General features: G+C 44.9%; 1 protein-coding gene across 1 annotated transcript in view; it reads right to left on the bottom strand.

The window, feature by feature from the left end:
* Nucleotides 1–1,119: 1,119 nt before the first annotated feature.
* ADCY2 (adenylate cyclase 2) overlaps nucleotides 1,120–26,576 on the bottom strand; it is a 358,147-nt gene continuing 332,690 nt past the window's right edge. The window contains exons 19-25 of the mRNA XM_036280720.1: nucleotides 25,912–25,996; nucleotides 20,733–20,891; nucleotides 17,811–17,957; nucleotides 16,258–16,365; nucleotides 9,761–9,875; nucleotides 5,728–5,852; nucleotides 1,120–1,503 (exon numbers count right to left, since the gene is read on the bottom strand). Coding sequence (XP_036136613.1) covers nucleotides 1,351–1,503; nucleotides 5,728–5,852; nucleotides 9,761–9,875; nucleotides 16,258–16,365; nucleotides 17,811–17,957; nucleotides 20,733–20,891; nucleotides 25,912–25,996 — 892 coding nt within the window. The 3' untranslated portion in view covers nucleotides 1,120–1,350. The remainder of the gene's footprint in view (nucleotides 1,504–5,727; nucleotides 5,853–9,760; nucleotides 9,876–16,257; nucleotides 16,366–17,810; nucleotides 17,958–20,732; nucleotides 20,892–25,911; nucleotides 25,997–26,576) is intronic.

Here is a 26,576-nt window from a genome sequence, read left to right on the forward strand (position 1 = left end):
AGGAAAGGGCTGCTTCCTAATAGATCCCGGGGTCCTCTCCCTCTCAGGTTTGCCAGCCAGGCTGGCATGTGCAGGTTTGCTCTTCAATGTTAGACTACACCCGACTGCGCTGTGTTTCACCCTTTGGCAGGGCGTGACTTCTTTATGTGAAGAAAGCCCCCAAAACTTTAGTTGGATTTACTACAACCACATTTGCCTGGACTTCCATCTTCAAGGCTCTGTGCCTTCTCCGATATCAGAGGTGGCTTGTGGGGCCTGGCAGCTCCTCGCGGCTCGTTCAAGCTGTTGTGATGCAAACTCACACAGCCAGTTCCAGATCGTTCTCTGCAGCCTGTGCCTGATGGACTGCCAAACGGTGCGGTCAGTAGGCCGGAGTGTGTGGACAGAGGGGTGATGTTAGCACAGAATCTTTTTGCTATTAAAATATTTTTGCCGAAAATGCTCTCTACAGATGCCAAAATGAAAAGCAGACCCCAGAACACACGGAGCATGCTTCCTCTTTTCCCAGGGAGCTGCATAATCAATTATCTGCATTGCAGACGTCCTGATCTAAACGACTCAAGGGTATCCCAATCCTGGCCTGTGGAGAGCATTTTCCAAACCAGGGAATAAATGGAAAATAAACTTTCATTCTGGAGCAAACCAGAGAAAGAAGAAGGATGTGTGTGTGGGAGGGGTGGGGGGATATAGGACACTATAAACCAAAGTACATAAAACTTTTAATGAATTAACTTTACAAAAGACAATGGCATCAAAACATCAGACGCGTTTGGTACAAAACGGGGCCTAGGTTGTGAGAACTAATTGTGGAGATGGATGACTACGTGCTGCTGGCACAACAGAGCAAGGTGACAGCCACGGCTCCCCACGGGCCGTGGACAGCCACTGGCACAGACACATGGGTGGACACAGTCGACTTCCATGTGGGGTGACTTAGGATCAACTTAGTCACAAATACTATGTGTTGTAATATGAGACTAGCGGATGCGGTTGGCGAGCTACCGTATTTTCCAGAAAAGAACATGCACCAGAAGATAATACACACCCCCCGTTTTATTGCCTTAAGAATTTGTATTTGTTTCACCTCCATCATCCATGTTAGTTCTTTGAATGTTTTTCTCTTCTACGTCACACACTCCTTTTCCTCTTCCTTCCAAGTAAGCACAGTGCAAGTGGCAGAGCGATCTTGGCACACCAAACGGTGAGCCTCCGGGCACAGGGACGAGTCTGCAGAGGCTCCGGGGACAGAACAGAGCACGCACATCAAACACGAGGGACAGAAGTGGCAGTCAGAAAGTGCGTTGTACCTTCCTAAAAACACAGTCTTCTTGCCAAAATGTAGACGACTCTTCAGGAGGCCAAGTTGCTCTGGGAAAGGGACCTTGACATCTCCGTGTTCACAAAGTACGTCTTCAGTTCCCCCTTTCCCTTCACGTTGATTATCCCCCGACACGTGCAGGTGTACCCCAGGGTCTGCAGGATGAGGCTTGTCTCCTCCGTAACCTAGAAGAACGTCAACAGATGAAGGAGTGTTTAGTGAGGGTGTTAGCACAAATCTCTTGAAAGGTCATTTACCCACAAGGATGAAGAGCTAAGAAATGTTCATGTTCTTTGATTCATTAACTCCACTCCTGAGAAATCAGTACAAGAGAGACTAATCCACGAGAAAAATAAGGACAATGTTTAATTTCACTGATAGTGTAAAACAGGAAATGCCTAAAATTCAAGTAATCTTCAGGGTTAGGTAAACTATGATGCAATCATGATCAATATCATGGATGAGATGATGGGATAATGTTGAACCATTTCACCCTCTCAAAACAAATTTAAACCTGGTTCCTGCTATGATTTCCATCATGTGAAGATTAAGTATGCACATGTAAGACACCTGAAAAAAAAGCAAATCAAACTTTGCTGGATTGGTGGGATTTTAGGTGATGTTTACAAGTTGTCATGTATGTCATTTCAGGAAAAAATACATGTTAAAAGTAGATGTTACTAAAACTGAGAGAAGACCCTGGGGAGATGAACAGTCACCTCCTGCAAAGAGCATGAGTTTCTGGTTCACTGCACACGAATAAAATGCCCTAGAGGTAAAGACACTGGGAAGAGCGCTGGCCCAGCAGGGGCACGGCCCTGATCAGGTCTTGAGTGTCTCCTCATTTCACTGACTGGCACGGAGCGCGACGTGGAGCGAGCCCCTCCCTTGCAGCCTGTCAGCGTGACAAGACTAGCTGCTTGTCACGTTCAGGTCCTGCTGGGTCCGAGGGTGGTGACACCTGCTGGGTAGAACAACTCTCTCCAAGGGGAGATGCCCTGTCCTGCGTTGAGCCATGCACTGTCTCAGCTTGGGTCCACCTGTGCTCCCCTGGGGGCCCACGTCTGGGGAAGGAGACCCAGGCCTGCCTGGGTTTGGCTGCTTGCGTGTCCTAAGATCCTCCTGCAAGACATTTCTCCAGCGGAGAATGGTGGCATGCACAGGCTTGACCAAGAACCAGATCTCGGCTTCTGAGGTGAGGGCACACCCACCTGTGGGGCACATGGTTCCCTAGCCAGGCCCCCCAGGAGGCAGCTGGGTTTGAGCAGAGAGGGAGGGAGCTGCTTTCTCGGGACCCCTGGTAACACTGCCACCCCTTTGGAACCATGCACAAAAGCAGAGGAGGGGAAGGGATTTCCTCCGTCAGAGGAAATGGACGTGACACCTGTGGGGCCCCAGCCACCTCAGCATGTGGGTGACACACCCATGTGCAGGGTAAGCTTGTGGACAGTCATACTCTTGTCCGCAGCATGGGCATTGTGGGGGATGGTGCAGTGGTGGGGACAGTGGTGGCAGCAATGAGCCAGCCTCCTTGGGCTTGGTGGCTGGAGAGGCCTCGGGGGCAGGCACTGTCCTGGGGCAGAAGCAGAAGTACATACAAACTATAGGAGGGCTGTGCTGATGAGACCCCAGGATAGTACCGGGGCCTCCCACAAATGAGCCTGAAACATTCTCTGTAAGGATCCCAAGAGCACGCTGTGGGAGAGAGCTAGAAGCACTGTCTGTCTTCCTGCAGTGTGCCCAGTGGCAGCTCTAGCCCAACACGCGGTCCTCAGGATCCTATAGCAGAGCAGAAAGGAAAAGGGGAGCTAGATGCTCATGCCTGGTGGGGCTCGGGGATGAAGCCAGCAGCTCAGAAGGGACTTTGGATTCTGGATCAGAATCAAAGGAACACGTATAGTGAAGAAACTTGGATGACAAATATGTTCTCATGATCAGAGTTCTCAGGGCCATTGGGATTAGAGAATCCCGTAGACATTTGTCTTCTGACCTTCCACACAGAGAACAAACCCATGCTCTGGAGCTCTAGAGGTTAATTTAGGAGTTGACGTATTTATTGGTGCTGGGTAACACCACCAGCCTTCTCGAGCTATCCCACTGGTATTTGTAACACCAACTGCACAATTATCGTGACACAGGAGGAAGGAGCCATCTATCTGATTAACACCAGATATTATTTTATTCCTCCATGTCTGGGGGAAGCCTGGCTGGGTGCCAGTGGGCTTTCTACACTATTTGGGCTTCCAGTCTAGACAGCATAATGGGAGTTCATGCTCTTTAATAAAAATAACCTGTTCCTGAGGCCCTGGAGAAGCATTTAATGGTCTCCACATCATTTTTTATTTTTCCTGACATCTCACTGTTTTTTATTTTGTTTTGTTTTGTTTTTTCCTTTTTGCACCTAAGTGGAAACAAGAGGCCACTGGAGCTAAAGCGAGCCACACTCTCAGGAGAAGGACACCTAGCAGATGCAAACCTGCCGGCTGCTGGCGGAGTAAACACACCCGCCTGCAGGTGCACTCCACTCTCGACAGGCAGAAAAGCCTGTTTTCTTTCCTCCCGGGGGCGCGTGGAGTGCACGAAGACCATTGGGGTGGCCATTCTGCACTAAATCAAATGCAGTTTAATGATGCCTGATGTCCTCAGAGGCACACAGAGGGACACACTCATTGAAACAGTGACCTGCAGGAGATTCACCACCTCCAGGAGGGAATGCCCTCCTGAGCAGGGTCTCTTAAGTGGCTTTGATACCTATCCCAAGTGCTTGACGACCACCTGGAGAGTAGGGAAGCATATTAACACTACCATCCATCTTCGGAACGTTCCAGGTATGTGGTGGGGACACAGGTTCACATCCAGGGTGGAAGGTGTACCTTTGGTAGGAACATGGCTCTCTGCCCAAACAGAAGACCCTCGGAGAGGCAGGATGCTGACGCCTCCCTGGGCAGTGGGAGTGGCTAGTGATGAGCATGCAGACAGCCCGAGAAGCTGTAGTGCCTCAGGGCACAGTTAGATTAGGCTGCCAAAGTGGCAGACCGTTCCTGTCCAGGGTGGGCTCTCTCCACAGTCAGAGACCACGTCCCCCGCCCACTGCCAGAGTCGCCCGCTTGGCCAATTCGTTTGGGGAGGCCAGATATCTCCTCTCCGCCTCCAACACTTTCTTCTCTCTCCCTTCTCTGTTGGATGTTGCTTACTTTGCAATATCTGTTGAGGAATAATCTGACTGGAAGAAGGTGGACACTCAGAAGTAATGTTTTTTCTGTCCCATATAAATATAAAAGCTAAATTTTAGAAAAGGCCACAGAAATAAAATGGTCTTGGGCGAATGAGGTGGAGTACCATGGCTGGCACGTGGGAGGGCGGAGGGTTAGCGACAAGCCCATTCCTGCTGACCCTGGGGCTGGTGGCCTTCCACTGAGATTTATAAAGTCTCTACGTCTCTATCACGATTTTAAGAAGCAAGGTTATTTGAGGACCTTGGTCAAGCTGAGGCACACAAAGCAGGGACGCATGGAATTCTGTGAAGAGGACTTAAAAACTGTGTGCCCGGTGGTTTTTCACACCAATTTGTCATTTGGCAGGAATTTATCTAGCAGACTGTAGCATAGCTGGGATAAAATGTGGAACCATCACGTTTTGAGGACGAGGCAAATAGCAAGTTCAGCACAGACACTCTCCACACATATCCTTCTCACCGGGAGAAGTGGTCCCTCGGCTGTGCTGGGTGTCTGGCCAGGCACCCAAGCAGGTGCAGGCACTCACCACTGCTTTTCCTTTGTCAGGTCTTCCTTTCTCTCCCTTGGGTGAATTCCAGAGCTTTCCAGTCATTTCTAGATCCCCAAATCCCATTGGAGTCCAATTTAGCACTGCCAGGTCATATTACCTGAGAGTCCATCCCCCCACCCCGTGACCCCTCCCTTCCTCCTCCCAACTCTACCCCCAGGGAAAGGAAGCCCGGGGGTGGATCTGGTTTGGGTTGCACAGCCCTTCTCCCTGGCAAAGCCCTTTCCCAGGTGCTGGGGCGGAGACAGAGGAGGGAGAGGGCTCTAGTTCTGCACTTCCCACCGGGGTGTCCTACTGCATGTTGGTTGTGGTGACCATTTACTTTCACAACCGCCACAACCTTTACATGGTTATAATTTCTCATTTTCCAGGGTCTCATCTCATTTTCCCAGCTCCAGGGTCAGCAGGAATGGGCAGAAACAATGAATGTTTCCCCAATACAAAGATGTAAGTAAATTTCAAGCTTTTCCCAAGGTTCTCCAAGTTTTTTTTTTTTTTTTTTCAAATTTGAAGTAAATTTCAAGGTTCTTTGCCTTGTTTTAATATAGTAGTATAATTATCATTGTAGTATCCATGGCTCCCAAGAGGACAGACATGGCCCATCATGGCTGTGCAGATTGAGCTACCTGTATTTTGTCCAGGACTCCAGTGCTGTCCATCCTACTGGCCACGTTTACGGTGTTGCCCCAGATATCATACTGTGGCTTCTGAGCTCCGATTACACCCGCTATTACAGGTCCATGGTTCATACCTGTGACATCAGAACTGGGTTACGATTCACATTATGACAACTGTCTTAAACACAAAGTTTTACAAGACCATCTTGACTCATTGTTATTAAACAAACATTACCCCACCTAATTCTAAAGAAAAGAAAAATAATTCCTCTAAGTTTATCATCTCAAAATATTAAACCACTTATGTTTGTATTGCCCCCCCCCACTCTGGGCCTTGATCTATATTTATATGTTCATTTGTCATTCTCTAAAACATAAAATTGGTTATGCTTTAAAAAACTAAACATTATGATATAATTATTTTCTATGTTGCTATATAGTCTTAGGCAAAAGATGGTATTTAAATTGTTTTCCGACAGTTTTGTACTTAACTTTGAAATACACGTATTTTTATTGTAAAGAGCTGCACTGAGTCCATGCACTGTATTTACTGGCCATTCTGCTGCTGTTGGACTCGAGTTCACCCCAATGTTCTGCTGAAACAACACCATTCTCGCATTTTCTACTTGCCATGCACTATTCTATGTGCTTTTCCCATGTAAACTTCAAGTTCTCACTACAGCCCTGCGGGGTGGGTGCTGCTATCATCCCGTTGATTGTCAGGAGGAAGCTGAGGAAATGCCACCAGACAGCAGATGGCAGAGCAGAGCACAGACCCAGGCAGTCGGCTCCATAGCCCCAGCTTGTACGGACTCTGCTTTTCCATCTCTGCCACAAGCTTCTTGTGCGCATGGCTCCTGCCCACCTTTAGGCTTGTTATTCTTTGATGACACCCCACCAGTGAGTTCATCAAATTACAGAGGAACACTTTGTGCTTCTGATTATCCAACCAGCTTCCAAAGACAAGATGGTAGACCTGAGAGAACTAAGGGAGCTCCTCAAGAACCTCACGTTTGGAGGGGATCCCTGGGCAGACGCTCACCTGCAGCGAGCAAACGCGACACACAGACAGTCTCCAGACAGTCTCTGGGAGCTCCGCCAGGTTTCACTGCTTGGTTTCTAGCTCCCGTGAAGCTGGACTTTATAGCTCTGCACCTCGGAGGGAGGACAACCCAACCTCTACTGCCCCAGCCTCCCCAGAAACTGAGATTCCCCAAAAGTCTCTGGGGAACTTCATAAGTCACCTCCCCTCCAGTCCAACTGGCCAAAATCTTGCCAAGGCATGATGATGGATTTCTTGGATTCCTGGGGTTCATGGCATTATACGTTATAATAAGTATATTATATATGTAGATACATATGCACATATATATACATATGCATATAAGTATACATTACTTCCCCAGACAATCAGGCACCCTGGGCTACCACAAAGGTGATGGTTGCTCTGACTATCCCGTTAGTAATTGCAATTATAAAACCATGTTTGCTATATGTATACACCTGAGGTTAGGGTGTACTTTGACACCAGATAGAATACTGAGATGGCATCTGCCATCAGGGTCTGAAGCTTCAAAAGTCTAATCAACTTTTCAAGTTAGGGAGAGGCCAGATTCTTCCCCCACCCCCAGTGCACCAGCTAGGATGAGTCCTTGTCCCAAGAACTCAGGTCACATACACAGCTGTTATGGGGGTGGTGGGGAAATGGGTCATAGAAATACAAATGGAGATATTGAGTTGATTGATCATTTCCCTACATTTTCTCCTGGATCTAGGATCTTCACTTGACTGCAGATGCCAAACGGATCAATGGTGAGGGTGTTTCTGAGAGATCTTGTTTCCCTCTGCTAACTGCTAGTGGTATGTAATAGCCTGTTATAGGTCTTAGGCAAAGCTTCCTCTTTGCGATGGAAAGTTAGGCAGGAAACATGTACAAACATTGTTCCACTCAATCTTTGAAGGGTCACAGCAGGTGAGAAAGAAATTCTCCTTTGCTTTTGTGGAGTACTCAATAACATGCACACCTCTGCTTCAGACATCTCAAAAATACACTCCAGCTCTGTTGCAAGGGTCAGAGTGCCCAAGCATCAGCTGCTCGCTGCTCGCTGCTGGCTGCTGGCTGGCTGGTGATTTCTCTCCCCTCTGCCATCAGCTTCTCTTTGGGCTGCACTGAGTCCTGCAGAGTCAGCAGCTGGGGGTGGAGGGGAGGAGAGCCTGGGCGGATTATCTCTGGCAGTTGGGTGATCTCTATCTACTTAACTGCAAGTGTGTGCTCAATTTGTGGTTCCTATTAATGGACTGATTCTGCAGCTTTACATACAGAAAAGGACATCAGGAGTGAATTTGGCTCTTATTATTTGTATCATCATTTTTTGTGCCGGGTGGGCAGTATTACTCTTCTGATTTCCTACTGTGAACAGCCACTGGATGGCGCCATGCATGGAGGTAGAGCTGGGACGCTGACCCTGGTTGAAGCAGAGGTTTGGGCAAAGACAGATTCAAAGCCCATGAGAAACACTGAGCCTGGGCTTCCTTAGAAACCTGAATAAGCTGGCTCGTGGGGTGAATGTTTTATTAGTTACTCTATGATCAGTGTGAAGTAAGCACCCAATAAATACCCACTGAAGGAAGTCCATTCCATTGCTCACGGTAATTTGTAAAACATTGCCAAGGTTAAGACCAAGTCCGCCACGCTTGAAGTAGTGCATATGACTAGCAACTAATTGTCCCTGTTCCACCTTGCAGTGAAGGGCAATATGTTTTGGTTCATATATGTTTGACAATAGAGGGGTCATTGCACAACGCAATAGATTTTCTTTTTTTTAAAGGAGAGTAGTATGAAAGTTTGAGGAGCCCATATTCCAAGCTGTCAAAACAATAAGGAATCTCCAGGGTCAAAGAGACACCTGGAGTCTTGTGTGGTGAGCAGGGTGACGTGGCAGCCCTCCTCACCTGTGTGTGTGGTAGATCCTGGGTGAAGGCCCACTGTGCACAGAGGTGAGAAAGTGTGTCCAGATGCTGACCATTGGTAGGACATACAGTGAGGAGAGTCCCATTTGCTCAAAAAATGTAAAATATTTCTGGGATGAAAAGAATATGTGCAGAGCAAAGGAAGAAATAAGCTCTATAAATATCAGCACTTTTTAAATAGTTGAAATCTGTGTAAGGAAGTGAAAAGCCATTCAGATGGAATGTGTTAAAAGATCTACTCTTCAATGGACTTGCTTTCCGAAGAGGCAAACTGTGTTGCCAGGAAAAACGTACAGTGATCAAAGACGCTCTTACAAACCCTGAATGGCTGGAAGTAACGGCAAACCTCACAAGGCAGCTGTGTGTAACCTCAGGGCTGAGAACACACTTTTTTTTTTTTGGATAAACATTTGTAAAAGGCAAGTAATCAAGAGACATGCTAAAGCATCAACTTAAAGTAAGGAAAGGACTTAGAATTTTGTTTTCATTCTAAAAAAAAAAGTCAGATTTTTCTCTTAAATTGGACCGATCCATCTGAAAAGCTATAGTTATTTCAGAACCTAAGACACGCTATTGGCATCCTTGTAGGTTGTGGCTCCGAGAGTGTGTGACTATTTTAACAATTCTAAGCTGCACTTAAAATTTTTTAAAAACGTTTTTACAATTCCGAAGTCTGGAGGTATCTTCTAGCTTATGGCGGGTCCTAGTTTCATAGCAGCGGTCCACGAAACAATAAAGTGGCTTCCGGTCAGTGGCTCACTGAGCTCCTCAGGGTGGCTAAGGCGGTGCACGTGTCATGGCTTGTTCCTGGCTGGAGGGGAAGGGGCAGTGGGACTGAAATCCAGCTCACAGCCGGTCGCTAAACCTGGGTCCAACCCAGTGGGCATTTCGTCTTTGTTCTACTTTGCACCACAGAGCCTGAGGGGCACTCCGCTTCCCTGGGCCCTGCCACATGCAACCCAGCCCTGCAGCCCTGAAGACTCCTTGTCCTGCTTCAGCCCAAGCTGCATGGACATTTTCTGGGACGGTGTTCGTTCTCCACCACCGCAGCCCAGGCCTCTGCACGACGTACCCACTCGCAGCTTGAAGTCGTTGAAGGAGTGCCTGTTGATGGCGTCCAGCTTCGCCACCAGCGCAAAAGCGAACTCCACCATGGTGCCGATGTGCATGTACTGCCTCTCGGGCTCCTGGGAGAAAAGAAGCACAAGCTGGCCGGTTAGGGCTTCGCCGGCTGGGGAAGGTTCCCTCCAGCCACAGACCCGCCTCCGCTCAAGGAACCGCACAAATGAGGGCTCCACTGTGCGCCGCAGACGCTGGTGAGAGATAAATCTCAGGGAGGCATTGTGTCCAAATTCATGCTTGTGGCCTTGCAGAGACCTGAAACACTGGGCGGCACCAAGGAGGGCCTGCATTGTTTAACCCGGGCCTCCCGACAGAGGGCACTGGCTCCGGGTTCTCCATTTGCCCCTCACACTCAGTCATCCCCCTTCTCTGTGGGCTCTGGCACAGGGATGCTGACCTGTAGGAACCGCCCCTGGTTTTCTTTTGGATTGACCCACGGGAGGGCCAGGGGGAGAACAGAGGGCGGGGAGAGGGGTCAAGGGATTCATTACTGTCCTCACAACACACCTGCAACAGTTCTCCTGGGGTCTGCAAACACCACCCCCTTCTGTCCTTCTGGGGGAGTGACTGTTATGGGCCGAAATATGTCCTTCCACAAAACTCACATGTTGAAGAAATAAACCCTAGTACCTCAGAATGTGACTGCATTTAGACACAGGGACTTTAGAGGTAATTATGATTAAACTAGGTCATTAGTATGACTAATCCAGAGTGACAGGTGTCCTGATAAGAAGAGGAGATTAGGACAGACAGACACAGAGAAAAGACCATGTGAAGACACAGAGGATGGCCATCTACAAGCCAAGAAGAGCGGCCTCAGTCCTGCCGACACCTTGATCTTGGACTTCTGGTCGCAGAACTGTGAGAAAATAGATGTCTGTTGTTTAAGTCCCCCCGTCTGTTACTGCGTTATGGTAGCCCGAGCAAGCTAACAGGGGGGTAGGAATTTCCTGTCTTTACTTGTCCCTAGATGGTGTGTCTTCCCTTGAGGAATGGAGACTTATCAAATGTACAAAGCTTAAAGAGAAAGGGAGTCCAAGGTTTCCAATGGAAATAGGTAGAAATTTCCATTTTTATTTACTCTTAATTCATGTTTATTATTCCTGCTACTCATTTATGTTTACTATTAATTTGTAACACTTGTTATATTTAGATTTACTTTTTAAGTTCATCTTTCTAAAATGTCTATTTTGGACTATGTTTTAGAAATAGATTGTTCATGTATGTATATACTTCATACACTGTCTTCACGTTCGTGTCCTTCAGGCTCCCGCTGCCCCAGTATTTAGTGGCTGGGTGGTAGGAGGGGCACGCTGCGGTCCGGTCTGCGGGGAAGCAGTCCCCATGCTGGGGGCAGGCGGACAAGCGTCCGTCTCAGTCCTGAAGTCAGAGCGGCCTTTCTCTGAAGTCTGTCTCATCCACTCGTTTGTGAGCACCACACGCCACAAAGCTTAAAATTAGAACAATTTGTTTTCATAAATAACATAAATGAAGCAAAACAAAGACAGGCACAGGAGCCCAGCCCCCACTAGGTGTTGATAGGCTCCTGTGTATTTATTTATTTATTTTTAATTTTAGGAAACTAAGGCTCAAAGAGGATTGGGTGATGTGCCCCAAATCATACCCCAGCGAGTGGCACAGCCAGAATTCACACCTAGGCAAGTTGACTCCAGAGGAACTCCTTCACTTTGAAATACTGCCTTTCTGGGTAAATTCCTAGAAGAGACATTGCTGGGTCAGATGTGCTATGTATGTGTAATTTGAATAGATGTTGCCAGATTGCCCTCCACAGGCTTGTACTCATTTATACTTGTATATCACACTTTTATCAAACTTGGATTTTGCCAATCTGGCCTGAAAAGTAGCATTTTGGTGTAGTCTTTGCATTTCTCTGGGGTGGGTGGGTGGGAAAGCATCTTTTCATATATTTACAAGAGCATTTGTATTTCCTGTTCTATAAATATCTAGTTCATAGTCTTTCTCATTTGTCTTTTGGAATGTTGATCTTTCTCTTATCCATTTTTTCTCAGCATTTGATATATTACAGAGACTTGTCCTTTTTTCAAATTTTGAGTTGCAAAAATTTTCCCACTTGTTACTTGTCTTTTGACTTGGCTCCAGGTGTTTCCTGTGTATTTATTATCCCAGGGGATACCTATGCTGCTATCACAAGGAGAAAACAAGGAGGTATCACAGGTAAAAGAGAAATGGCAAAGGCTTTAATCCAGATAACTTTGCTTCTTTGGGGATTTAAGGAACACACTTTAATCCTCGAGAAACTCAATGTATTTTGCAAGTTAAATGCCATTAATTGCCAAATGAAATATCTGACTAAACAATAAATAGAAAGTTGTTTCACTTATAAAAATGATGTTGAATGTTTTTTGTTTATAACTAGAGAAACAAGTATGTGTGTTACAAAATGTAAAAGTGACTTTCATTTCTTTTAGAAATAACTACTATCCACATTAATATTTATCAAGCATGTTATTTCCCCCTTTTAGAAGACTTTCACTGAACTTCAGATTATTTGTAGGGTGACCTTACCAAGATTCCAATTAAATGCTCATTTTGAGTAAAAACTCCCTGCATGGACAGGATGACATACCATATTTCATTTATGTCCAAAAATCCTTATACTCGGTCTATTGGAGGGGACAATGGTATCAACATGAGAAACAGTGTACAAACCACAACTGTATTACTATTGCAATTAGCATTTATATTACCACGCTGCCCATGGAGTCTATTCAGTGTTTTGCATATTAATGTAGTCCTCCTAACAACCTTATGAAGTGGGTATAATCCTCCTTTTATATCATAAAAGGTGACTGGTAAGAGGTCAGGAATCAGCTCAAGGGTAGCTAAGAAGGCAGGTGTTGATGAGGGCAGAGAGATGGGGCACCTGTGGAAGGACAGCTTTGCTAAGGTAAGGAAGTAGCAACGTGTGAATGGTGGAGACACAATCTCGTGGGTGCAGATGTGAGCATGGTGGGGGCAGGGCTGATGAAGGAGAGGAGGAGGTGAAACAGGCTGAGTTTGTACTCTCAGAGGTGAGCCCTGCACTCAGAGTGCCCAGGTCTATTGACCCTCTTTGTCATTGCTTGTTCTATGACCTTGGGTAAGTTACTTCATTGCTGTGACTTAGCTTCTCCATCTGTAAAATGGACTGGGGGAAAAGGGGTCACCTAGGCTTGTTAAAAGTAAAGATTCAGGTAGCATTTAGTAGTGGTCAAAAGTGTCAGGGTAAAAAAAGGAGAGTTTGAATTGGGAGTAACAGGTCTGTAAACAGAGGGAAGAAAGTGAAACATTGTTTTCTAGTGGAGCAGGCACACGATCATTCAATGAATGAACACCTGTAATCTCTATGCCCAAGGCCCCTGCTGGGAATTTGGGGGAACATCATATAAAACCTGGCACCTGCGGTAATCTGGATGGCGAATAAACACACACACACATATTTATAAGACAGCTGAAAATATATGCGCACCCAGGAGACAAGGAAATGGGATCTAGACACAAAGCTCCTCAGGTTAGGGTGTAGGAAAGGCTGCTGGGAAATTCAGAGCCTTGGCACAGCTGAGATCTGAAAGCAGGATGTTCACTGCATAGCAGAACCACCTGGGGAAGCTAGTGGAAATGGGGGTTTCCATCCTCACTCTCCGAGACACAGCAGGTTTGGGGGTTCCATGGAAACCACAGGTGGTTCTGATGCAGGTGGTGAGTGTGCCCTGCTTGGGAAGGGTGCTGAGTGGAACTTGGTGTGGGTCTGCACAAAGGCACAGTGCATGCCTGAGGGCTGGAGTAGGGAGAGGTGGGAGTGGTTGGGGCAGGGCCTGGAGCCAGCCTTGTTTTGGGAGTAGGGAGGACAAGAAGATGAGGGTAGTGCTAGAAATCTGGATGCCAATGGGAAGCTAATGCAATATCTAAGCTTGACCCAATGGTCAGGATGGCAGATGATGATTTTGGCCGCGGTTAATTATGCAGAGGGGATGGGTTGAGTCCTAGGTGAGACTCCTGATGGAGAAGAGGGGTTGGGTGGAAGAATAGGGACCTTGCTCCATGGAGCAGGACCACAGGCAGGAGTCAGCCTAGTGAAGGACCGGAAGCTGTAAAGAGGACTTCTGGGCAAAGGTGATAGCCATCTCTTTCAGAGGACACAGGCAGTTCCTGGAGTAAATACTCAGAGTCAGCCCAGGAACAGGGGAGGAAACATTCGTTTGTTAAGGACAGTGGAGGATGGGCCAACCCACATGCTGAATGCTGAATGGGTTTTCTTGTGGTGATACCTCTGTGGATCTCTGCTCTGAAGACCTGGGATGGGGAAGTGGTTGTCAGAGAGCTAAGGTCTGGAGAGGGTGTGAGTAGGTCAAGAGACTTAAATGGTCCACAATAGGAGACTAGCTGGAGAGACCTCAGGATTAGGGCTGGAATTAGGGTGGGCAGAGTGAGGCACCTACTTTGGGCACAAAACTTAAGGGGGCACCAAGAAGCTCATCAGTCATGAGAAATCATCCCTAATGCAGTGTTTTCAAAAATCAAAATGCACAAAAATCCAGAATGAACTAAAATACTAAAATTTTAAATGAAGACAGACAGGGCTTTAAGGACTGAACTGGTCTCATCCAAATCATATCTTGAGGACCCCCCCCCCAATATCTCGCTCTCTCTCTGCCATGTGACAACAGAGGAAGAAGGTGGCCATCTATAAGTTAGGAAGAGAGTTCTCACCACGATCCATGCCCCACGGGACCTGATCGGGGACTTCCACCTCCAGACTGTGAGAAAATAAATTTCATGTTGCTTAAGCCACCCATTCTGTGGTATTTTGTTACGATAGCCAAGATGACAACAGTGCTGTGCTGAGCATCTTAGAGCCTAAAGCAAAAGGAAAAATGTCCATGCCTACAGACACAATTTTATGTTGTTTAAAAAAAATTTTTCCCCTTTACTGATTTGAGAGAGAGAGGAAGTGACAGGGGGAGAGAGATGGAAACATCGATGAAAGAGAACATGGATTGGCTGCCTCCAGCATGCCCCACACTGAGGACTTGGCCCACAACCTGGGCATGTGTCTTGACCAGGAATTGAACCGACGACCTCTTGGTGTATGGGTCAACCACTGAGCCACACCAGCCAGATGATGTTGTTTTTCAATAGTTAATTTTCCCCAAAACATTAAAGGTATTGAAAAAGTATAAGTTTACTTCCATTAAAGGAGGCAAGTAAAATCATTGTTGGTATAAATAAGATCTTTCAAATTAAAACAATGTTGTATATTTTATACCTCTATTTTTCAATTTTACAATAATTCTTAGCACTTAATGTGCTGGTAAAACAACCCAACCATTAAAAATCCACAACACCATGTACACAAGGGTGCACCTTTTTTCTTTTCTCTCAGGCATCAACATGGCTTGAGAGGGTGCTCAGAACTCAAGATAAGATTCTCTTAAGTTTTTTTGATTGCTTGTTTCTTTTACTTTTTCTTATTACTAAAATAATGCCTACCCATTAAAAATAATAACCTGAAAACAAACTCACGAAGAGGAGAGCAAACAGAATGCATATTACCTCATTTACCTGGAAATGCTAGTGTTAATCTTGAGTTGGACATTTCACATTCTATTCTCTGCTCATGAAAGAGACGAGGGAAAAGAGGACCTGCCCTGATGTTCCTGGAGGAGGGAGCTCTGTTTTAGCACACTGCTGTCCCTCTGTCCCTCTCTCCCCATCCATGGGAGGTGAGACTGGGAGAGGAAGCTGAGCATATGTGGCTTAGTCCTTTGGAGGACTCCACCTGCCTTTAGCAAGTGTGCTTTGGTAAGGTCTGGTCATCTGTGCTGCACCTACCACCTCTGTCCCAGAGCAAACCTATGCTGTTACCTGTCAGGGAGCTCACTGTCCTATGGGGAAAAGAGGTCTTGTTTATGAATCTACAAGTTATATAAACATATTTACACACACACACACACACACACACACACACACACACACAGAAACAAAACACAGCATAACAGAAAATCCCCTAAAAGATCCTCGGTGACCGTAGATATTCAATTTTGTCCAAATGACCTTTTCAACCAAATTTCTATGTGGTAAGCTTGGTTTTTGACCACATGTTTTTAACCAAAAGATCAGGAATCATCCTGTAATGAGTCACCTTTAAGTAAACAGTTGTAATCTTCCATGTTTTATATATTTATCTGGTATCAAGCATTACCAGATTGGTTGGATTTTCTTTCCCTGTCCACCAGAGAAAGTTCAGTGAACAGACCCACAGAGGTCTCCAGAATTCTCATCTTTTCTCATAAGACTTTGATCACTGAGATGTACATGTGCACACAGAACAGTTTATGGTCACTGCATGACCATTTTGGCTCCATGAATGACCTGTGGGTGGAGCTGAGGCTCATGTGTGCCCTTGTGTGGCTGACACGTCTGTACCTGGGCATGCTCCTGGCTGGGCACGGCGCTCAGACCCGTCGCTGCCATGTATGTGCTGCCTATGGTCTTGATCTTTTCAACTCCACTGAATTTTGGCTTAGACAGCAGCTGCAAGGCAATGACAACCATTTAGTTATTCAGTCCAATGCTGACCCAAGGTCAAGCACTTTCTAGAGACATCCTCAAATTCCAGTTCATAGTAATAGTAGCATGAGATGTTTCAACCACTGCTTATTCATCCTTCGACATTGGGCTTTGCTGGGAAAGAACATTTCATAAATTTTCACAAAGAGCGTGTCCTTGGAAGGAAATGCAATATAATAATTTGCTTCTAATGAATATGAATTACCTTTCAAAATTTGCTAGTGAAGGAACCAAGATTAATTATGATGCATGTGACAGTGACTTCAGATAAGGGAACACATGCAGGAAATCCTGGAAGTTTGTATGTCTGCTCAGCAGGACAATGGGATCAACCAAAGACCAGGATATCTTCCTGACCCTTCTTTGGTATTCCTGCTTTCAAAGCAGTTTTCTTCAAGATTACACATGAGAGAATTTAAGATAGGTGAGCAAAACCTCATACCACATATCCAAGAGCCAAGTCAATCTAAAAGTGTACTATCCCTCATCCACTGGTACTGGGGAACATTTATTTTACTGAGGGACAGCTGGAGGAGACATGCCACCATTTTTTACTATGAACTCAGCATAACAGTGGACATCTCTAGTTGTGATTACCATGAGTCTTGAATCAACATCATGGTGATGATGGTGGTACTAGAGAAATGTATAGGTCCCACAAGATATTTAGAAGGATGGCCTGAAACCATCATATTACATAATTTCATCATTGCATTTCAAAGTTCCATGGATCATGATAAATGTATGTTCATGGATGTCAATTTTCCTATATTTTTCTTAATACTTATAAGAATGATATAGCCGCAACATTCTTAAAACCAGAAGTTTGCTTGTTCTTACCAGAAAGCAAAACACATTATTTTTTATGTAGACAGAATACCGAAAATTGAAAAATGACATCTATTTAAAATTCTAAAACATATACTATGTCCCTTCTAAAATATATTATCCTTGGTACATGTTGCTTTTTCAATAATAAAGCATGCCATCCATGCACAGTTCAAGTTGATATCTGACAGAGACCTTGGAATATGCACAGACAGGCCAATGATCTACTATGATAAATAGATTAATTATATTTTTATATATAAACTAATGGACAAGTAGTTTCCTTGGAGCTCAAGCCTTTTGAGAAAATTCATGAGCACACTAGATAGGTATTTTATTGAACACATTTGGTAGTTGTTCCTAGCTATCATACCATTTCACAAATAAAATTCCTTTGTCTCTCCAAAATTTTCAGGGAGCTAAATTAAGCAAAAGGCTTTAACTCCATCCATGAGAAATTACACCAAAGGACAAGTCTTAAGATATACCATGATGAACAGCTTAAACGCATGACCATGGGAATGCCCAAGTGTGAGACTAGGGCTACCCTTGTCCTTTAAGAGTCACTCTCAAGTACCTACATCATCAAAGTCAGCGATAATCTCATTCAGGAGCCGTAGGCACTCCAAGCCCTCCTTGTTGACATCTGATTCTGTGTAGAATTCTTTGAAATCCGGAATGGAAGCAAACATAACGCAGACGCATTCATAAGACTGGTGGTATAACTCCTGCCCAGGAGAAAAGGAAGAGCTCAGTACCCAGGAGACCTTTCAAACACACGCTCCGAATATAAGCATTTCTTTACACTAGGATTGGTAAAAAAGCCACCCAGTGCCCCACACCACCTGTCCCACCCCAATATCAGGCCCATTCCAGATACTGGCCATTGATCAAAGGTGAAGGCTTCTAATGAGCTGGATGCAGGCTCAGAATCCTCAACCTCCTGCCACCACCAGTTAATATGAGGTGCCCTTCCAGTTAAAGCTCAGTGCCACCTCTACCTTAGGCCTCTCTTACAAAAGACCACAGACTTGCCCTGGCCGGTTTGGTTCAGCGGTTAGAGCGTCGGCCTGCGGTCCTGAGAGACCCGGGTTCGGTTCCCGCTAAGGGCATGTACCTCGGTTGCAGTTTGTCCCCAGCCCTGGTCGGTTGTGCGGGTGGCAGCCACTCGATGTGTTCCTTTCACATCGATGTTTCTCTCTCTCTCTGTTCCTCTCTCTCCCTCCCACTCTACCTGAACAAAAAATGGAAAAATGTCCTCGGGTGAGGATAAAAAAAAAAAAAAAAAGACCACAGACTTCTGGCTTAAGAAAGTGTCCTTTAAGCTGCTGAAGGGAACCAAAATGATTTCCTAAACCACTACATTGTCCTAAAATGACTCCTTATGGCTTCATTCTTTGGATTGAGGTCTTGATGCATTTTCCTTTTTGGGCCTCCTGAAAGGAGCAGATGAAGCTCATCAAGTTACTTCTTGGTTACACCAGAAAGAACCACTGAAACTCCTCAGGCTACATCTCATATTGCATCAGACACCAACAATATTTAACACGGATATCTATTTGTTTTTAAATAAAAAAAGGCTCATAGTTCTTTGTCTATGGACATTAATAGAATTGCAATGTCTTGTAAACACAATTTCAAGGTGTTTCCATAATTTCCCCAACATATAGTTAAGCCTTTAAGTTCAGTGGAACTTTCCAAAAGGACAGATTGATACTCCGGTTTCTCTTCAGATCACATAAATCTTTTGCCTTTTACCAAAAGGACAGGTTGTTATGACGGGATGGGGGTTCATTATAGGAATGAGAATTTGCCCCCCCACTACCGCTGGCTCATCAGGACACATGGATAACTCGACAAAGGCAGGATGGTCCTGGGGGTGCAGTGCATCATGGGAAATGCTACCTCCTCCAGGAAACGTGAGGCCAGTGCTGAAAAACAGATGCCTGCCCTCTGATTGCAGAAAAAACACCAGCAGCTGGTGCTTCCTGTGTGCCAGGCAGGGTGAGGAAATCCACCCTGCATGGATGCTACGAATGAGTTCTAACTTCTGGACATCCAGATGAATCCGTTGGTAGAGAGTGAGCACTTCAACAGCACCATCACGTCAAGCCGGCCTCTCAAAAGAACTGTTCTTCCCCCTGAGGTCTCGTAACAAACGTATCAGGGCAATGGTGACACATGGAAGATCACAGCTACTCCCTGGAAAAGCTAGACCCATGTCATCTTCCTGTCCTCAGGGCCAGCCACCACCTCATTATACCTTCTGCTGCCTCACAGTTCTCTAGACACTACATGAACAAAAGAATCAAGGTTCCCTTTTCTACTCTGCTCTCAATGTGTTTGAGCTGGCTCATTGTGCAGAACTGTACTTCCTCTGCAAAGTTGTTTTTGTGAAAATTCATATCCTGGGAAGACAACTAGGAAAAATAGGAAGTGAATGGTCTGTGGTCAGTCCTACCTGCTGTGGGACCCTGGGTTGCCTCACGTGCCCAGCATGCTTCCAAGATGACAGTGACAGTGTCCAGTATGTCACTCACCACCTAGAACTTCTTCTCAATGTCAACTTTACATGTGCTTCAGACAAATACTGTTCCAAGCCTTCTCTCTTGAGGTTGCTTTGTACTCTAGCATCATCACTGTTGAGCTCATTTATTAATGAGCTCATCCATCTACAGGTTTCCTGATCCCTCATCTACTCCCAACCTCAAAACTTTCCCTAAGAACAGGATTGTACCTCATACTTATTTGAAACTCCACTGTACTTAGCACAGGCTTTTGTACACAGTGCGTATTCAAATACACGTTTCTTAAATTAATATAGTCCCACTGAAGATACATCTGCAGACTCTCGTAATTCAGAAATATTAAAGAAATCTCACATTTCATTTCATAAGACATATCGACACTGAAACGACATCCTAGCATTTCCAGTGCTATTTCACTATCCATCCCTTCAGACTTTCTGTGAAATTTCTATTTCCATCCATTTAAATAGATGAACTCAAGACTTGATTTGCTCTTGTGTGGATAACTTCCAAATTCTATCTCATATCTTTGCAATTCTAAGACCCTTAAAAGGTTGGTAAGAAATGAGAGTGGACATAGTTTAATTTTGCCTCTGGACTTGGCTCTCCAGTGCATGCTGGCACTAAAGGCATCCTCCAACCCCAGGGAGAGAATAGTGGCCACTTCTGTGACATAGATACTTGGAACCCCACGGCCTCACATTGCATCTTCAGAACATTCATGATAGGGGAAAAAATGAGGAATAATGAATCAGCTTCATGCTAAGACGTTCAGAGGTGATTCTAGCTCACCATTCTTGACTGACATCTGTGCAGCTAATCAATATCCTCTTGAAAGTGGACCAATTCAGGTCGATACTGGACTTGAACACTTAGGCGTTCAGAGTGCCACAGGCATGGAGATGGCTGCCTGGAGCTTCCAGCCCTCACCCAGCCCACCCTCCAGTCCCGGCCACCAACCCTGCCTCATCTCACCTCGTTCTTCAGGCTCCTGGCCAGGAAGTGCTCGGCCACGTGCGCAGGAAGCACGTTCTCCAGCAGCACGCGGTTCAGATTCTCCATGGTTTCTATCTCCTCCCGCTCTTTATTGAACTTGTTCTTCCATAAGAAGTCTAACCTACAGTAATATTCATTCTGTTACAAGAGGACACAGAGGTAAAGAAACAATAGGCATCTTGTCCTGCCAGAGAGTGGAGGCTTTAAAGAGAAATTAAAAAGAGTGAAACAAAACCGAAAAAAGAACCCCCACGTAGAACTGTCACCTTCCCTGCAAAGCCCGCTGCCCCCCGAAAATGCCTCTCACTCAACCTCTAACACGGATTTGCAAAATAACAAGTTTGGGGAAGGACCAGCCTCAGGAACAAAGAAAAGTCATGTTGGAGGCTTGCAAGGAAAAAAGACGGGAACGCTTCTAGCTTAGTTGTGGTAATAAAAGATGGCTGGAATTATTTTTTGAAAAGGGGCATAACAGAATTTAAGTAATGACTAAATGAAAAATGGAAAACACATTAGTAGAGAGAGTGCCTTGTTCGAGGATTTGCATTTAAAAAACAATAGTGTTCATTTGTGGCAGTTTGCCTTTAATATTTAAAAATCCATTTTCCCCATACCACAAATTATATAATTAAGTATTCATTGAAAAATATGCACTTTTCATTTGGTATTTCATTGTACTAAGAGAATGACATTATATTCATACAAAAGTTCATTTTGATATCATTTAAGATGGTGCCTGACAATAAAAATGTGTGCACACGTTTTATAATATATTAAAACAATGTTATTTTTTAAAAATAGTTATTTACATTGCAGAAATAAGGAGACTTGTTTACTGTCCAAGGGTCTCTTTGGTTTTGGCAGCTGTGATGTAAATAATTTAATACAATAAAATAGACTTGAGTGGATCCTCCTATACCAGAAGACCTAATAGAGAGGGCATATTTCAGCACTGAGAGTAATTTATTGACAAATAAATGCAAAGAAGAACCAGATGCAGGGGGTTTATTTTATGGTTTGGTTAATCATGCCAGTGATAGTACAAAACAAAACAACACACACACACATGAACAGCTTCTCATGAACAAATGACAATTTAAAAAAATCCACAGTCTAAATCCAAAGAACAATGATCATTCATCTATTAGGTCTGATCCAACTATGTTTGACCCATTAAAAAATTACTCCTTCTCTGGTGTGGCATTACTTTTTGCCTTACATAGCCAGAACATTTTTTTTTTTTTAATCCTCACCCAAGGACATTTTTCCATTTTTTGTTCAGATAGAGTGGGGAGGGAGAGGGAGAGAGAGAAACATCGATGTGAAAGGGACACATCGAGTGGTTGCCACTCACACGACCCAACCAGGGCCAGGGACAAACTGCAACTGAGGTACATGCCCTTAGCGGGAACCGAACCTGGGCCTCCCTGGACGGCAGGCCGATGCTCTACCACTGAGCCAAACCAGCCACGGCCAGAACATTTTTTAAAAAAGATTGCATATGACATTTTTCAGTTTGTTCATCTTAACTTTTTACATGAATGCCAATTTCCCACATTTAATATTTATGGCAACCATGCTGGGACTTACTAGACATGTCCTCTTGGTTGGAGAATATTTATTTGGGTTTTTGGGGGATCAGCCAGTGATGTGGCTGGTTTTAGACTAAAACGACACAGCCACCCTTGGTGGTGGCTTTGGGAAGACACAGACACATGCTCACAGTTAGAGAGAAGTGGACCATGAGGTGAAACCAAGACGCCATCAGGGCAGGCAGCACGATCAACTCGTGCAGGTTTGAGAGGTTTCCATGGACCACGCGGAGAGGTTTCCGAGTGATTGCTTTTGCATCACCGGCAAGCATTTTGTAAGTCTTTTAATAAAAGGAACGAGAGCACCTTGGGACCAGCTACACTGGGGCATTTTGCCAAATCTTCATGCCTCAACTCCCTAGCGATGCTCTGTGTGGCAGAATCCTTTCCTTGATGTGCCGGTATGTAGAAACTCAAGGGGAGGCCTCCAGAGGAAGACACATGTTCCTATCTCAAACCATTTGTCATGGATTTAATGGTGTGCCCCCAAAAGACAATTCCAAGTCCTAATCTCCAGTGTCTGTGACTGTGATCTTCCCTGGAAACAGAGTGTTTGCAGACAAAATTAACTTCAGGATCTCTAGATGAGATAATTCTGGATTAGGGTGGGTTTGAATCCAATGACTGGTGTCCTTATAAGAAGAAGGAGAGGGAGACACAGACGTGGGGCGTGGCCGCGTGAAGAGATCCGGCAGAGGACTGGGTAAGCCACCACCGCCACGGCTCTGTACGTCAGTCACTTCCAGCAAAACAGCAGCTCTGCCTCATGAACCTCCATTCCTCACATCACCACCCACCAATCAGATTCCGTGTGAGGTTACCCTCAAGTTCTCAGGGTCCCAGATCCAACTCAGAGACATGGCATTTGCTCTTCATTTGCTCTGGTCACTGGGGGAGAATGCAGAAAGCCCCGAGAGGCATCTGGTCGGTGAGGGACCCCACTGACCCTCACTGCTGTGTTTCACATTGCAGCACAGCCTCCAGAGCAGGTCTATGCTTTGTAGTTCTGAGAACAAGCTGAGAAACTGGAGGGCTTTGCACCTTTCTACGTGGACAGAAGAAGCGGTCCCCGGCCGAGGTGCAGCAGGCCTGTGATCCGCCTTTGCTTGGATCCTGAATTCTCACACACAGCGACATCAGCCTCAGTCTCAGCCACTAGACGGCTACCTGCCTGGTTCCATATCTTGAATGAGTCCATCTAGAATGCACACCCCAATGGCAGTGTGCTGTTTAAACTCAGGAGAAATACAGGGAATCTGCCCGGCCAGTGTGGCTCAGTGGTTGAGCATTAACCTGGGCACCAAGAGGTCACTGGTTCGATTCCTGGTCAGGGCCAAATCCCCAATGGGGGGCAGGCAGGAGGTGGTCAATTGATGTTCATGATCTCTCTCTCTCTCTCTCTCTCTCTCTCTCTCTCTCTCTCTCTCCCTTTCTCTCTCTAAAATCAATAAAGAAAACATAAAATTAAAAAAAAAGAATTAACAAAAAGTAAAAATAAAAGAAATATAGGGAATCTTCCCTTTACAAAAGAGGGCCTTGGGTTGCCAGTGTTTCCATCACAAACTAGATTTTGGTTCAGAGAGGAGCACCGGAGCCTTGTCCAGACCATGTCCTATGCTATCGTTAGGTCTCTTAGAAACTGACATAATATTTATTACACTAATTCGCTCAGAAAGCATACACATCACCATCATTTCAAAAAAGATGGTCATGGGACAGGGGAGCCATTTGGACAAATGACAACAAAAATAAGTCGCAAACATCTGTGCTATGGTTTACAAAACCATTCAGGAAATAAATAACTCTGTGGACATGAATGCTTAAGATACTTATAAAGCTCATTTCAAATACTGGACCTTGGTTTATAATCACTTGTCTTTCTGGAAGAATGTGCAGAAACACTACACCTCACACTTTACAGTTCTTGCTAGCCCAGAAGACTTGGGACCTTAGCACATCATTCTCTTAGAGATCTTGGATTGGAGGTCAGCCTCCTGGCTCACCTGGTGTGCCCTTGGTGCCAGCTCTTCGCGGATCTCTGGGGACACGATTACTCCTGCAGGGAGTAATGGCTTTGTAGGCCTCTAGATGTACGTTTTACTTCTTGGGACATTAGTGCCAAAAAAGGAATGAGTCCCTATGAGATTGGCATCAACACTATTGTGTTCAATTAATTCCTAATCACAATATTAATATCTTTAATTATCTTAAATCACGTGAAACTAACAGATCAATGAATAGCTACTGGATTCAACCGCGTTTATGTAGTGGGATTGAATGTTTATCATCTCAACAATCAATAACAATGGGGGACAATAAGTTTGATTCATAACATGTATCAGTCTGAGTGACCACTGTAACAGGAGAAAATACAGGACAAAACGTCCCCAGTATGAGATGGACAAGAAACAGGTGACTCCACAGAGGGTATGGCCAGGTCATTTCCTGAGGGCTGATCATCTAGGTGATAATCTGCAAGGAAGCAGGTTACTTGACATCTACATTATAGGGTTTCCTGCGGGAGCACATGCCTTTTCTCTCTGAGCGAGAGTAAACAACAGGTCAGTAGTAAAGAAAACCAGGTAGCTGGGAAACAAATGAAACCAAAGAAGAAGGTATAAAAAGGCTTATAGAAATGTTCCGGTTGTCAAAAATGCAAGCCAAAGAAAGCAGGACTAAGCAGGTGCCAGGGACAGAGGCAGGCAAGGGTGGCAGGCAGACAGGGATCGCCAAGGCCCTGCAGCAGGACGATAGCTCAGCTCCAGGGGAGTGCTGCGGACTGCCCGTGAGCTCCTGGGGCAGATTGCCAGCTAGCACTGCCCCGGAGATGGAAGACAGCGGTGTCCCCAGGCCGCTTCTTATTGTTTAACTGTTTAGTGATATGGATATAATTTACATTAATTTGCATCTTAGTTGGTTATTTCCAAATTAATCACTACTTGGTTTCACATTATCCATTAAAAAACTCAAACCAAACTTTGGCTGAGGCAAAGTCTATCCTTGGGGTGAGTGTCCTTGTGCGCAGGCAGAGGAAGAATATTGTCCTTAAAAGTCCTGCACCCACAGCTTCTGCCGGGAGACTGTAAGGAACAGGGAGCCAAGGAAGAAAGAAGAGTTTCCTCTGCATCATAAAGTAAAATGCTGAACAAAGGACTATATTGCTAGGAGTGATTACAAATGACAACAAAAGAATTCATACCCACTTCAAAGAAAAAGAAGCATATTATATGCTTTGAAACGCAAATGAAATCCCAGTCAAGGGGAGTTTTTTTTTTTTTTTCCAAATAGTGTCAACTCTTGAGGGAACACCTTTTAGGCTAATGAAACTTACAAAATGTTTTTTGAGATTTAACAGGAAATTAATTGATTTACATCTTAACCATTTCCTAAAGTGGGAAAAAACGAGACCTTTTTCCTGTTGTCTGTGTTTAAGCCCACACACCCTGTGCTACCCAGTTTTTTCTAAGTGATAAGATGTTTGCATGTAAGTAACTACAATGCATATCCTCAAAGTATTATTAATACGACAGTTAGAGAAGTTATGTAAAAAAAGCCAGACTTCTTACCTGTCTACCCAGGACAAGCAGTGTGATGAAGAATATAAAGAGAGACACTGAGCCCATGGTCTTCAGGTCTTTCCAGATGCCTGGTCTATTTAAAAACAAACAGACAAAAACAACAAACACACAGGACTTAGCATCTGTGTATCAGCCAACTTCAGAAGCTCTAGTGCCTGTCCCCATTCTACGCCAGCCAGACACATGTGCACGCACACACGTGCACATGCACACACGCACACACACGCACACACGCACACACACGCGCACGCCCTGTCTTCAAATCTATTTACATCAAAACAGAACAATCCTATTTTGAGAGCTCAGTACAAAAAATGTCTTTCAAATTAATATACATTTCTTGCTTTAAACCAACTCCAACAAATATGAGGAAGGAATGGTAATCATATTTTCTTTATAGTTCTGGGATCATTAAGGATAATTTGATATCTAACTTCTTCAAATTTTCAGTTATTCTCAGAAAGAGGAAGTATGCTACATATTAATAAGCAGGTGAGGTATGAAAAGAAGTAGGGAACTTCATTTTCTACAAGCTACTCCTACTTGCGAATAATAAACCCTCATTTAACTTTCTCAAAGGCACCCATTCTTACTCCCTCTTTCGAATGACTTTGTATCACAAAAGCATGACAAAGATGGAAACCCTTGATCCA

This window comes from Molossus molossus, unplaced genomic scaffold, assembly GCF_014108415.1.
Source record: "Molossus molossus isolate mMolMol1 unplaced genomic scaffold, mMolMol1.p scaffold_m16_p_3, whole genome shotgun sequence".
Lineage (NCBI taxonomy): Eukaryota > Metazoa > Chordata > Mammalia > Chiroptera > Molossidae > Molossus > Molossus molossus.